This window comes from Garra rufa, chromosome 24, assembly GCF_049309525.1.
Source record: "Garra rufa chromosome 24, GarRuf1.0, whole genome shotgun sequence".
NCBI classification, from domain to species: domain Eukaryota; kingdom Metazoa; phylum Chordata; class Actinopteri; order Cypriniformes; family Cyprinidae; genus Garra; species Garra rufa.
Genome location: NC_133384.1, coordinates 27,222,464 through 27,237,168, shown reverse-complemented (window position 1 = coordinate 27,237,168; position 14,705 = coordinate 27,222,464). Strand labels below are relative to the sequence as shown.

The following is a 14,705-nucleotide window of genomic DNA, read 5'->3' as shown; positions in this document are numbered from 1 at the left end:
TCTACTTATTTTATACTTTATATATTTTCAGTGATAATTAAATTATTTTTTGTCTTGCCATTATTTCATTTCTTTTTCTTTTTTATCCAAATTTACTACCAAATTTGCATTTCATTTTCTTATTTTTACTTTATGTATTTGTCTTCTTTTTTAAAGATTTTTTTTCTCCTTTTTTATTGTCTCTAGCTAACCTGCAACACAAATGTAACACTATTTATTATGCAATAAAAGCAGGCTCAAACTAAAAGCGAGAGGGGATCTCTCTCCGACCAGAACAAAGATCTCTGTCTTTCACTTCCAAGCCCCCTCTGTCTCGCTCTCTTTCTCTCTAAGCTCTCTCTGTCTGTCTGGTAAGACAAGTGGTCTAAACAAGCCTGGGGTTAAATTCTGTCCTCATTTTCCAGAGACACTCACTGTTTAAACTGTAACCTTGTTAATCCAGGAATCCAACTCTAAAACAGACACCTTTGTTCAAAAAGAAAAAAAAAAGATTAGTTTGTTAATCACAACAGACAAGAAAAGCATAGCTGCCTCAGCTAATGAAAACAATTAAATTTTAGTCCGGACTGTATGTATTAAATACTCAGGATCGAAGAGATTGTGTCTACATTTTATCTCAAGCAGTTCTATAGGAATGATTGAGTTCTGTAGGAACTGTGTGTGTGTCAGTGAGAAGTCGCTGAAGGTGAAATAGAGGGATCTCCCCCTCAGGCTGTTAAAGGGGTCTCTTGGCTATAAACATTCCTCACATTCCTGCTGCTAATTGGATCAGAACCGTGAAGTTCCTGGAGGAGAGCTCTTTTATTGTGCTTTTAGAGTCTTACATGGATGGTGGTCTGATTCTTTTCTCTCTCACACGCTGCTATTTGGTCTCTTGGTCTGTTTTTTAAGGGCACATGGTGGTTTCATCAGATTTTGGTTGCATATGGGCGATACTTTGAATATTTATGACATTAATAACAACAATAACACTAATTATAATAATATAAAATGTTATTATGTTGTTTTTTTCTCTATATAGTGGACTTCATTGGGGGTCAGTGGGTTGAAGGTCCAAACTGCCGTTTCAGTGCAGCTTCAAAGGGCCTCACACAATCCCAGCTGAGGAATAAGGGTCTTATCTAGTGAAAAAATTACAATTTATATACTTTTTACCCACAAATGCTTGTCTTGCACTAGCTCAACTTCACATTACATAGTCGTGTTGGAAAGGTCACGTGTGATGTAGGCAGAAGTACCGACCCACTGTTTACTAAAAGAGCGTGCAAAGAAAGTCAAATGTCGTTTCCAAAAAAAAAAAAGATAAAATAAAATCGGATGATTTTTCCGATGTTATTACGTGATGCGTGAAGTCGCAGAGCTAGTGCAAGATGACCATTTGTGTGTTTGTTTGTTTTTTTTTTTTAAATGACCAATCGTTTCGCTAGATAAGAGCCTTATTCCTTGGCTGGGATCGTGTAGAGCCCTTTGAAACTACAATTTGGACCTTCAACCCGCTGGCCACCATTGAGGTCCACTATATGGAGAAAAATCCTGGAATGTTTTCCTCAATAACCTTAGTTTCTTTTCAACTGAAGAAAGACATAAACATCTTGGATGACATGGGGGTCAGGAAATTTTCATTCAGGAATGAACTAAGTTCAAGTGAAACCTAATATAATAATATTCGCTTAAGTATTAAAAATGAATTCTTTATCATTATTAGTAGTAGTCATTGGCACAGTTGTATTTTGGAAATATAAAATTCATCTTGTATGGGGGGGGGGGGGGTTTGGTTTTGCTGTGTTTTTGCTGTTTTGCAAAAACTGTAGGTTTGTCACTCAAAAAATTTATGGACACGAAATCATAAAGAGAAAAAAAGCATTTCTTTTCCACCCCCATACCCCATCAGCAAGGAGTAAATATTCTAGGTTCAAAGGTTAAAGGCCAGTTCACCCTAGACTTTCTCAGGAGGGCTTCATATTATGAGAAGGATTTATGAAATCCTGCATTATTCCCTCTCTAGTCTCCGGTCCTGCTTTAGTCCCTCCTGGATCTTCAGTCATACATAAACATGAAGTACTGCATGCAACAATAAGCTCTAGCTTTATTAAAGCCTCTTCTCCGTCTCAACCACTGTATCACCGCTGTCTGTCTCTCCCTGTCCTCTAGAGTTCATCTGCTATTTTCAGTGTTTTTCTTAATACATGGCTTTTCAAATTGCACAGCAACTTTTTTGGTCATCTCAGGTTCGTCGTCTGTCATTCATCGTCATTTAAATCTTGCTTTTTGATACTTAATAATCTGTTAGCACCTTGTGATGCTTGTTTTGGAAACACAGATGTTTTGACTCGTTCCAGACCAAATCACAGATCTGTTTCCACAGCGCTCGCATAATCTTCAGGCTACTGATTTCCCCATGACACCCATCAAAATCCACCTCCTGACTGCTTTTAATGACACCCAAGAGGTCACGCAGGGTTCCTTCAGTATGTTTGTTTAGTGCTCGCTCCGTCCTTGCACATTTGGCAGATCTTAAACCTGCCAGGAGTCTTTCCGCCTGCTGGCATCTCAACATGTTATTTATCACTCTTTCTGAAGCGGAACACCTGTGCTGGTTTTAGATGGCTAGTTTACGAGACCCCCAGGTAGAATCCAGGACCTGCAGGGGGTCGACGCATCCTGCCTAACTTATTTACCACATTGCCAAAATCTTATTTGCGGTTCTTCTTTCGGTTCCTCATCTATTTAAGGCACAACTCACGTTTTCTTCATAAAAATGTATTTCTTTCCCTCTCTCCTCATCTGTCTCTCCTTTTCCTTCTCTCTCTCTCACATACACTGCCGTCTTTATCTGCATCTCTTCCTCCCACATCCCAAGACGAAAGAATCGCCGCTCTCTTGTTAGTCACGCTCCCTCAGCTGTTAAGGCTAGCGTGTGGCAGTGAGTGCCAGGAATGAGGTGGAATTCACATTCATCCTGGTGAAAGCAGTTGTGCCGCCTTTGATAGTCAGGGAAATCTAGTTGAAATCCCCCACCTCACTCGTACTTTAACAGGTTTGATGCTGTCACGGGTGAAATTTCCACCTACTGCTCGTCTCTACACTCTCCACTCACATTCAAAAAGACACAAGGAGACCCTCTTACTTCTCATTCCTCCCTATACATGCACTCTATCATGTTTGTGTTTATTCACAGATCAGAGTAAAAATAGCTTGTTTTCTTGTTTTTAAGGATTCTATAAAACATGGTTTATCTGAAGTCTTTGACTTTACATGGAATTTTATTATTTTTATATGAAAACCTTTTTAATGTATTAAATTGAAGTTAGATCTGATTTCTACTGACTTTATTGCATATTTTAGCCTTCTTACTGTCAACAATGTATGAGTTTCCACAAAAACTTTAAACAGTGCAACTGTTGTCATCATTGATAACAAGAAATGTTTCTTGAGCATCAAATCAGCATATTAGAATTATTTATGATGGATTACATTGAAGACTAGACTAATGACTGCTGAAAAATTCAGTTTTGCCAGAAAAAAATGACATTAAAAAATGAATAAAAATAGAAAAGTTATTTTCAATTGTAATATCTCACAATACTATCATTTTTGTTGTGTTTTGGCCAAATAAACACAGCCTTTGTAAGCAGAAACATTACAAAAAAAAAAAAAAATTACAACTCCATACTTTTAAATGTTATTTTATTTTGGCATTCCAGCTACTTATGGAAGCCGGCTCCGCCACCAAATAAAAAATAAAAGGTAATTGCGAGTTTTACTTTTTTTTTCTCACAATTGTGAGTTTACATCTCACAATTCTGACTTTTTTTCTCAGAATTGTGTAATAAAGACCTGCAATTCTGATTTTTTTTTTTTTTTTCAGAATTGAGATATAAACTCATAATTACGAGAAATAAAGTCAGAATTGTGAGATACATTCTCAAAAAATCAAGGACCATTTTGAAGAACATTTTAAAAATCTAAAAAACCTTTTCTTAATTTGAAAGGTTCCATTGATGCCAATAAAGAACCTTTATTTCTAAGTGTAACTCACAATTCTTACTTTTTCTCACAAATGTGAGTTTACAACTTGCAATTCTGACTATTTTCTCAGAATTGTGTAACACAAGCTCACAATTCAGGTTTTTTTTTCTTTTAGAATTGAGATATAAACTCACAATTGCAAGCTATAAAGTCAGAATTTGGGGATACAAAATCACAATGGCGAAATAAAAACTGGTGATTCTGACTTATTCTCACAAATGCTGGTTTGTGTCTCGCAGTTCTGACTTTTTTTCCTTGTGTGTTTTAGGTTAAGGAGGAGAATATACATAATTTAATACGCACTATTTAAAAAGAACTGCCATTTTATTGTTTTGGATTAGTTAAGTACTCGTCTCTAGCTGTTTTTTTGGCAGATGTGATGGTGTCAGCAGGTCATGTGTTAGCCGCAGAGAAACAGAGAGAGTGGTGGTGCTGGAAAGCAACTTTGTGTCTAGCTGTTAAAAAAACAACCAGGTCTAACTGCCGCTGGACAGCGTGTCATCAGAAATACATCTTTTGGTCTAAGGTATAGTAATCATGTCACTACATATACAGTGGGCCAGTTCAAATGACTTTAGGTGTTGTGGATCCTTGTATCAAAACTTGAAGGATCAAATTCTTGTAATCATAACCATTCTGGTGCCATAGATATGTCAGTGTGTCATCTTTGTGTGGTCACAAAAGGTAATATTTTCATTTATGTGTGAGAGAGAATTTTATGTGTGTACATAAATATCCACACAGAATTGTCAAAAATGCTTTTCTTTGTCCAAGTTTTTTTGTACTCAGCTCTCACAGAGAAATGGATTTTCAAGTGGACCGTCTCCAGGATGACAGACTAGAGTAATTTTGCACAGTCTGGTGCCTTTTGCTGACAAAAAAAATGAGGAGACTTCAATTTCCCAACCCACACTTAGAAGCAGCAAGCAACCCTGATGAAATTAAACCTGGCCTGTCCTAGTCATGTCACCTTTAGATGCTTGTCAGAGGTACTAGTGCGTTAAAGCGGTGGAGGTTGGGAACCCTGTGGCAAGAGGTTCTGCATCAATAATGCAGCAATGCTCCACTTCCCTAGTTTAAACGCACAATGGGGAATATCCTAGGAAGCCAACATGTATGTGTGAGAACGAGAGCATCTTGGCATCACCAAACACCATGGGGGTTAACAATGATCCAAACCAACCAGTGGAAGCTCTATTTTTCTGCCACTTCCTCTGTGTGTGCGGATATAGTGCCCCCACAGCTGTTTTGTGTCTGGTCTGTCAGAATGGGTGACTGGTCTTTGTGCAGTCATCATATATTTGAGAGGCTGATTTGCATGTGGAGTCATGTCAGACGGAGAGTTGTGACGGCTCCACTGTGAGCTGTCAGCCCGAGGAGGAGTCTTCCAGCACACTCTGACCTTGAACTCCAGACTCTCCAGCGGGCCGTTCATTTCGTCTCTCTCAAGAGCCACATTTCCTTTCCCATGTCTCAGTGGGAGCGAGCAGGGTTTTAACCTCAATAATGAGATTTTTAATGAAGTCGTGAATTGTTTTAATGTACAGTTGTGGCCAAAAGTTTTAAGAATGACACAAATATTAGTTTTCACAAAGTCTCAATCAACTTCTGGGCCAAATCCTGACTGATAGCTAGGGCTGTCGCGGTAAAGGAATTTCCCTTGCGGAAATTTTGAGTGGTGTATAATATATAACCAAAACCAAATCACGTTGATACATGAAGTGAAGTAAACAGTACTTTCATAGAAACCTAAAATTTGCATTTCTTTCTGACTTTTCTGGCTTTCGCCTAGAACACGCAGGTGAAATACTGATAGAAAAAGTCTCTTGTCCAGTCAGATTCGATGATGCGCGCCTTTTTCTGTTAATATTTTACCTGTGTGTTCTAGGCCAGCTGTCAGTCAGTGCAGTTTCATTGTTATGCCACAAGATGGAGGCAAGAGACTATCTTTGAGTGAGTCTTTAAACGTTCATTCAACTACACGTTCAAAAACGCTTATTTAAAGAGAGACGTAATGAAACACGATGTTGAAATCATTTTAACTTTAATCGCCACTTTTAAAGGCTCAGCTGACCAGCAGAGCGTCGATGCTAAGACAGAGATTTCACTTTCCTTGGACATGACAAGCTAGTTTCACATACATACCCGACTCGATCTGAAAGACAGACGCAGGTAATCGCACAAGCTCAGTCGATCTCTCGCTCTCTCATTCACTGTTTAGGTTTGTTGAGTGCATATCTACTGAGCCTCATAATAAACACATTATGTTATCATTACTAACTTATTTCTAATTTAATATTCAGCACACAGGCATTCAGTCAGAAGGGCAAAACCTTTGGAAAAAAGAAAACAGGCAAATATCGTGGTTGCTGCGGTTGTTGCATTCCTCTGCTGTAATGCACGTCAATTGCGCGGTATTGCGATATTGCGGTTATCGCGACAGCCCTACTGATAGCAACCCATTCTTTCATAATCACTTCTTGGAGTTTGTCAGAATTAGTGGGTTTTTGTTCGTCCACCCGCCTCTTGAGGATTGACCACTAGTTCTCAATGGGATTATGATCTGGGGAGTTTCCAGGCCATGGACCCAAAATTAAAAATTTCAACGTTTTGGTCCCCGAGCCACTTAGTTATCACTTTTGCCTTATGGCACGGTGTTCCATCGTGCTGGAAAATGCATTGTTCTTCACCAAACTGTTGTTGGATTGTTGGAAGAAGTTGCTGTTGGAGGGTGTTTTGGTACCATTCTTTATTCATGGCTGTGTTTTTGGGCAAAATTGTGAGTGAGCCCACTCCCTTGGATGAGAAGCAACCCCACACATGAATGGTCTCAGGATGCTTTACTGTTGGCATGACACAGGACTGATGGTAGCGCTCACCTTTTCTTCTCCGGACAAACCTTTTTCCAGATGCCCCAAACAATCGGAAAGAGGCTTTATCGGAGAATATGACTTTGCCCCAGTCCTCAGCAGTCCATTCGCCATACTTTTTGCAGAAGATCAATCTGTCCCTGATGTTTTTTTGGAGAGAAGTGGCTTCTTTGCTGCCCTTCTTGACACCAGGCCATCTTCCAAAAGTCTTCGCCTCACTGTGCCTGCTGCCATTCCTGAGCAAGCTCTGCACTGGTGGCACTCCGATCCCGCAGCTGAATCCTCTTTAGGAGACGATCCTGGCGCTTGCTGGACTTTCTTGGACGACCTGAAGCCTTCTTAACAATGCAGTGGAAAGTCTTTTTCGGGATTAAGATAATTTTCATGGCAAAGAAGGACTACTGTATGCAATTCATCTGATCACTCTTCATAACATTCTGGAGTATATGCAAATTGCTATTATAAAAACTTAAGCAGCAACTTTTCCAATTTCCAATATTTATGTAATTCTCAAAACTTTGGGCCACGACTGTATTTAAGTGTGTTTGATTCTACAGTGGGAAAGCATGGATGGGGGTGAATAATTTTGGAATGAGCCAACATATTTGGGAGAGCATTACCACTAATATTCACAGTAGGGTTAGTTCACCCAAAAAAGAAAATTCTGTCATTAATTACTAACCCTCATGTTGTTCCAAAACCATAAGACCTTTATTCATCTTCAGAACACAATTTAAAATACTTTTAATTGAATCCGAGAGGTCTCTGACCCTCCATAGACAGCAAGGGTACTGCCACGTTTAAGTTGATCGACAGAGTACTCCATGTGACATCAGTGGTTAAACTGTAATTTTATAAAGCTATGAAGCAAAAATAATGACTTTATTCTCTGACCCAGATCCGGCGTTATGATGTTGAACCATGCGCAATTCATTGTTTAGAAAGAACATGGAGAAAGACTAATTAAAACTGAATTAAACTCTGCGGCTTGTGACAATACATTGAGGTCTTAACACACTAAACAATCGGTGTGTGCAAGAAACTGAGCAGTATTATAATTTTTTTTTACCTCTGATCCACACCAATGTCCAACTGTCCTGAGCGCATTTACAACAGTCGGCGCGTGACAAAGAGCAAGCAACCATAACTTCAGTCGATCTGAACTCCCGGATGAGTTTGCGCAAACAAAAGTAATTAGTTTAGTTTTTAATCGGTTGCAACAATCAGGTTAAGCACAAGTAATTACCATTTTGAGTAGTCGTCATACCAGGACAGTTGGACATTGCATTGGATAAGAGGTAAAAAAATATATATATATATAAATATTGTTCAATTTCTTGCACAGACTGATTGTTTTGTGTGTTAAGACCTCAACGTATCGTCACGAGCCGCAGGGTTTAATTTGATTTTGTCTGTATATGATTTTTTTTTTTTTTTTGACACTCAAAGCCGTGGGTCCCATTGACTGCCATTATATGTCTGACAGACTACTATGGATTGAGTTGAAAATCTTAGTTTGTGTTCTACTGAAGAAACAAAATCACCTACATCTTGGATGCCCTGGGGGTAAGCAGATAAACATAAAACTTTCATTTTTGGGGGGAACTATCCCTTTAAGTTGTGAAAAACCCTTTAATTTTTTTGATAGCAAGAACGAAGCGCATCTAGCTGTGGTTAGATTCAGGCAAACCACCAGTTTGTTGATTTCGAAACACGGAAATTACACATTTATACTCTTGCTGACATTAAAGTTTTGTAGTACTAGAATCACACAAATACTTACAAACAACAGGAGCCAGATTCCTATGCTTCCCATTGACTTTGCCAAAGAAGCTTCTCACACAAACACACACACACACACACACACACACACACAAAGTTTAATGCTTCTCCCCGAGCTGGCCTCTACTGGATTCTTAATTCAATTATGAAAGACTTTTATAAAAGAGACTTGTGTTCAATAGCTTAATTTATGAGTCTGCACACTGCAGCAGTCGAAGCTCGTAGTATGACCCTCAGCTACTTTGTGAGGTGCCCCAAGTCTCGGTACCGGGTCTGTTCTCATTAATAATGTGGCTATTTCGGTGTGTGTTATTAGTATTGACCGGCCTTGCAGAGAGCAGGCAGCCAGTTATTTGCTGGGATTTGGATCTGCCGTGTGTGTTGATGGGGCCCAGAGTTTAATCACTGTGGAAACATGAGAGTTATTAAAACGGGAAGCCTTGGCACTGCAGAGGGATCTCAGATGTCTCTCAGGCTCACTAATGATTATAAGCCTGCTGATTTGTCACCAAATAGTGAGAAAGGAAAAGAGAATGAATAAAGGGATTTGAAGATACTTAAAAGACATAAAGAGTCATAATGATTCAGTTGCTTTAAAATCAACAATAGTCGGGAGTCGGTAAGTAAGCAGTGAGCTCACATTGTGATCTCTCGCTATGACAGGGAAGGTGTTGAAGTGCTCATGTCTTATGCTTTTTGTAAGGGCTTGGTTAATACATGCACACTGCCACCATGTGGTCGGTAAGGGAACTGCATGTACAGTGAAAGGGCATTTGAGTGCACAGTCCTGGCAGGATTGCCGCCTCTTGGCCCAAGGCAAGATGATTGCACAGTGTATCTCAGTACCCAGTGTTACCTTGGGAAGTGCCATGTGGGTCACCAGCAATGAATTTCAGCATCGCCCACTGTTTTTGTCTAATCAGTGATTTCATGCCGTTTTGAATGTGTAACTAGCTCTCGGGTGTTTTGGAGAGAATCTGTTTCCTTGGCATATTTGGTCACAGGGGTGTGAAGAGGTAATGTAGGGTGAAGCACAGCTGGAGCGGGTGGTGACGGGGGTGGGGGGGGTAACTGAGAGCTAAATCTCTCTGTCGTCAGTTTGGTTGAGATTAATCTGTTGAAAACCACCTGCTAGTTTGTTGGCAGTGATTGGTCTTCCTCCCACTCCACAAATCCTTTGCGTGGTTTCGACAAAACGCACTTTTCCCTGTGGCTTGTGTCTCTAGCGTTCTCAAAGAGGCAGAATGCTCTGGTAAAGATATTTTTGTGTGTTTTCAGGAACAGTCCCTATGGTGTAAATTTTCTTGAGGTGGTTTCATCACCATCATTATCCGACTGCTCTCCCTTCAAAATGGCCTTTCACTAAAAGATTCGGAGCCGTGCCTGTTATTTCACTTAGTTCAGTTCCATATAATGATTTTTGCAGATGTATGGGTATAAGGATTTTTTTTTGCATGGCCATACATGATTTTGTATTTGAGTTCTGAATCGTTTCATTGAAAATGATTTACAGAAGCAAATCAAATTTTTATGCATACAGTTGAAGTCAAAAGTTTACACACACCTTGCAGAAACAGCCAAATGTTAATTATTTTACCAAAATAAGAGGGGTCATACAAAATGCATGTAATTTTTATTTAGTACTGACCTGAGTAAGATATTTCTTCTAATTATTTTTAGTTGTCTCTTTGTTTTGTTTTTTAATAGTTGTTCATGAGTTCATTGTTTGCCCTGAACAGCTTGCTGTTCTTCAGAAAAATGTTTTAGTTCCTACAAATTCTTTGTTGTTTTAGTATTTTTGTGTATTTGAACCCTTTCCAACAATGACTGTTTGATTTCGAGATCCATTTTTTAACACTAACGACAACGAGGGACAGATGGTGAAAACTTTTAGAATTTGAAAATGAGAGTAAATATAACTTATTTTGTCTTCTGGATGTAAAGTGTAAGCATCTTCTGAAGGGCAGTACTAAATGAAAATAATATGATAATTTGGCAAAATAAGAAAAATGTACACATCCTCATTCTGTTCAAAAGTTTACACCCCTGGCTCTTGATGCATTGTTTTTCCTTCTGAAGTATTATTGAGAGTTTGAACATTCTGTAATAGTTGTCCTCAGTGTGAAAAGATTGATCTCAAAATCATAGTCATTGTTGGAAATTGTTCAAATACACAAAAATGCTGAAAAAAAAATCTATAGGACCTGAAGGACTATTCTGAAGAACAAAGGACAAACAAGGAACCCATGAACAAGTATCACTAAACATAAAAATAACAGCTGTGGATCATTCAGGTAACAACACAGTATTAAGAATCAAGTGTATGTAAACTTTTGAACAGGGTAATTTTTTTTTATTTAACTCAATTCAACCAGACCTGGAATATTCCTAGCCCTTCTTTTCCTGTTCCTTTTTTTTATATTTTGCACGTTTCAAGGTCCATCAATCAAGAGTATTTAATCAGACAGGATGTGAAGTGGTGGGAAAGGATTAAGACAATAGTTCCTCAGTGCAATGCTGGGAAGATTCTGACCAAAGGCATTTATTGAGTCACGCTTTACACCTGTTACATCCTGTCTTTTGAAACAAAGTATTAGTTGTAGGATAATGTTGTAGACTGTATGCCACACTACAGGTTACATTGTGCTGATGATTTTTTATTTGTTCTACTGTGCAGTTTATGTGGTGTTAGCAACACCAAGGTCATGGGTTCGATTCCCATGCAATGAAAGTCACTTTGAATAAAATAGTCTTTGTTTTGTGACTAATAGAGTTCTCCTATCTTGTTTCCTACAGAAAGTTCTACTACATCACTCTACTGAGGGACCCAGTTTCCCGCTACCTTAGCGAATGGAGGCACGTCCAGAGGGGAGCGACGTGGAAGACATCCCTGCACATGTGCGATGGACGAACGCCCACGCCGGAAGAGTTACCGCCCTGCTACGAGGGCACCGACTGGTCAGGGTGCACTTTGCAGCAGTTTATGGACTGCCCGTACAATCTCGCCAATAACCGGCAAGTGCGAATGCTGGCTGATCTCAGCCTGGTTGGATGCTACAACCTTTCAACAGTTCCCGAGAAGAGGCGCTCACAACTCCTACTCGAATCCGCCAAGAAAAACCTGCGAGACATGGCTTTCTACGGCCTGACGGAGTTCCAGCGGAAGACGCAGTACTTGTTCGAGCGCACCTTCCACCTCAAATTCATCCAGCCTTTTATGCAGTACAACAGCACGCGGGCGGCCGGCGTTGATCTGGATAATGATACGATACAGCGCATCGAGGAGCTCAACGATCTGGACATGAAGCTGTACGACTACGCCAAAGATCTGTTTCAGCAGCGCTACCAGTACAAGCACATGCTGGACCGGCGGGAGCAGAGACTACTGAGAGGACAGGCATCTTTCCATAGTCCGTTCCGAGAGGACGGAGCTGGAGGAGAGGGTACGGCACGCCTGCCAACTGAGGACTACATGAATCATATCATCAACGGATGGTAACCACCCACCCCTCTCCAGAGAGACCAAAAAAGACACAGCAACAAGGAGAGGGGGAATAAATGGACCCACGTGGAATATCCATTCCCAGATGGGAGAGTTCAATGTTCCATCCTTTGGGCGGGAATATGGGACCAGAGAATATTCAAGAAATGCGTTGGCGCTTAGTGCAGTATCTCATAGGCCTTTTTTAAACAAAAGTTACGGCATAACGTTAATATTAAATTATTATCGATTTTTGTTTGTGCCACCTTGACCTTGACCGTGCTGCAGTGTTTCTCAAAAAAGAGTGACTGAAATGAACAGACAGGTTTTAATATCTGCTTCACACGAATATCTGAGAATCTATGAACTCTTCAGGAAAGATTTTTTTTTTATATATACATATATATAAAAAATATAAATATGTATAAATCTTAGATTGCCTTTTTTTAAAACCTGGATGGAGCCAGTCACAAGTGGTTGAAAATTACTAACAGGTGTTGTATGATTTTATAGATATATCTTAATATATATAACACAGAAGAGTCCTGTTTTCCATGTATTTTTATCGTTTTTCCCCTTTGAGTGTTGATTCCCATAAGCCCTTGAGATGAGATTGTGTTGGAAAGCCATTCCTGACAGATGTGTCCAATTGCAGTACTGATACCCAACAAACGATTACGCCATCATGTTTTGTTTGCTTTTTAAGCATGTGCTAATTTATACAGTATGCACTGTATGTGTTTGTTTTTGCACATTTGCTGTGATCCTTTTACCCATAATGCATTGCAGTCTGCCTAGAATTTGTGCCCTTAAATGAACATAATCCTATGTTCCGATCAGAATTCACATCACCATTTGCCCTTGTTAATTGTTGAGTTCGCGCATGTAAAACGTGTTAATTGAACTTGCACTGAGCATGTTGGGGCTTGACATCCCTCACAGATAGTTCTCGTTTGGGTTAGTGTGTCTACAGAGACTCCTTAACTCATATCTTCACACTTCCCTGCAGCTGAAACTCAAAATAAACAGACTGCTATTGCAGCCATGTTTAGAGCCATGTTGAAAATGCTTCTGGGAAAAGAGTGAAGAATGGATCATATGTTCTGTCTGTCTGTATCAGTCAGAATATGCAGATCAGTGCTGATTTAAATTAAGAGGAAAGTGTGACTGCTGCTTTGTGTGTGAGTGTTGTGTACATTAATGTATACAAGTGTATATTGTGTGTGTGCAGGCTAATTTGAGGTGTCTTGAGTTTGTCTCCCAACAATGTTCATTACTGTGAGTATTTCTGTTATTCATGACACCTGCATCTTTAAAATTACCAATAAAAGATATTTCCCATTTTTAAGATTTGAGTCAATTTTAGTCATTTTATACATTGTTCTTTTTCTTTCCTCTAAAAAGCACTATAGCTCTTCGCCTTTTTCTTTAATATTGAAGTAAGCCTATAGTGAGACTTCTAGTTCATCCGCTATGAGGAAATATCACAAAGAATAACAAACTGCAGTAAACGGTAAAACTGTTTGCACTACAAACCAGTGTGTTCATAATTAAGATAATGCATTAAAATATTATGTGACCCTGGACTACAAAAGGTACATTTGTAGCAATAGCTAACAATACGCTGATGATTTTTGGCATAAAAGAAAAATGTATCATTTGGAGCCATACAATGTATTAAGTAACCATGTCATGTTCCATGAAGCTATTTTGTAAATTTTGCTACCATAAATATATGAAAACATAATTTTTGATTAGTAATATGCATTGCAAAGAACTTAATTTGGACAACTTTAAAGGGATAGTTCACCCAAAAATTAAAATTTGATGTTTATCTGCTTACCCCCAGGGCATCCAAGATGTAGGTGACTTTGTTTCCTCAGATAAACACAAACGAAGATTTTTAATGAAAACCGGTGCAGTCTGCCAGCCTTATCATGGACGTGAATGGGCACCAAACCTTTAAAAGTAAACAAAAATATGCAAAGACAAATCCAAATTACACCCTCGGCTCGTGATGATACATTGATGTCCTAAGACACGAAACGATCGGTTTTTGTGAGAAACTGAACAGTATTTATATCATTTTTTACCTTTGATACACAGCCACGTCCATCTGTCATGAGCATGAGTTTGGCATCAGTCACGTCACATGAGCACGCGCTCTAGCGTAGAATACGCAAACGCCGGAATCGATCTTTCGCACGTATACGACACTCATTGTTTACACAGTGCACAGAGATTGTGGGTATAGCGGCTATTCAAAATGGTAATTACTTGCGCTTATCCCGATTGTTCAAACCGATTTAAAGCTAAAAGATTACGTTTGCTTGCGCAAACTCATCCGGGACTTTTCACTGATTTCCCCTTACGGCGTTTGCGTATACTACGCTAGAGCACGTGCACATGTGACGTGACTGATGCCAAACTCGTGCTCATGACAGATGGACGTGGCTGTGTATCAAAGGTAAAAAAAGATATAAATACTGTTCAGTTTCTCGCAAAAAAACGATCGTTTCGTGTCTTAAGACATCAATGTATCA

At 39.3% G+C, this 14,705-nt stretch overlaps 1 protein-coding gene across 2 annotated transcripts in view; it reads left to right on the top strand.

Moving 5' to 3' along the window:
* The window catches only part of hs6st1b (heparan sulfate 6-O-sulfotransferase 1b), a 78,354-nt gene extending 64,844 nt beyond the window's left edge, over positions 1-13,510 (top strand). For both annotated transcript variants that reach the window (XM_073830766.1, XM_073830765.1), the window contains one exon: positions 11,478-13,510. In XM_073830766.1, the coding sequence (XP_073686867.1) occupies positions 11,478-12,180 (703 nt within the window). In that variant the 3' untranslated portion in view covers positions 12,181-13,510. The remainder of the gene's footprint in view (positions 1-11,477) is intronic.
* Positions 13,511-14,705: the final 1,195 nt, after the last annotated feature.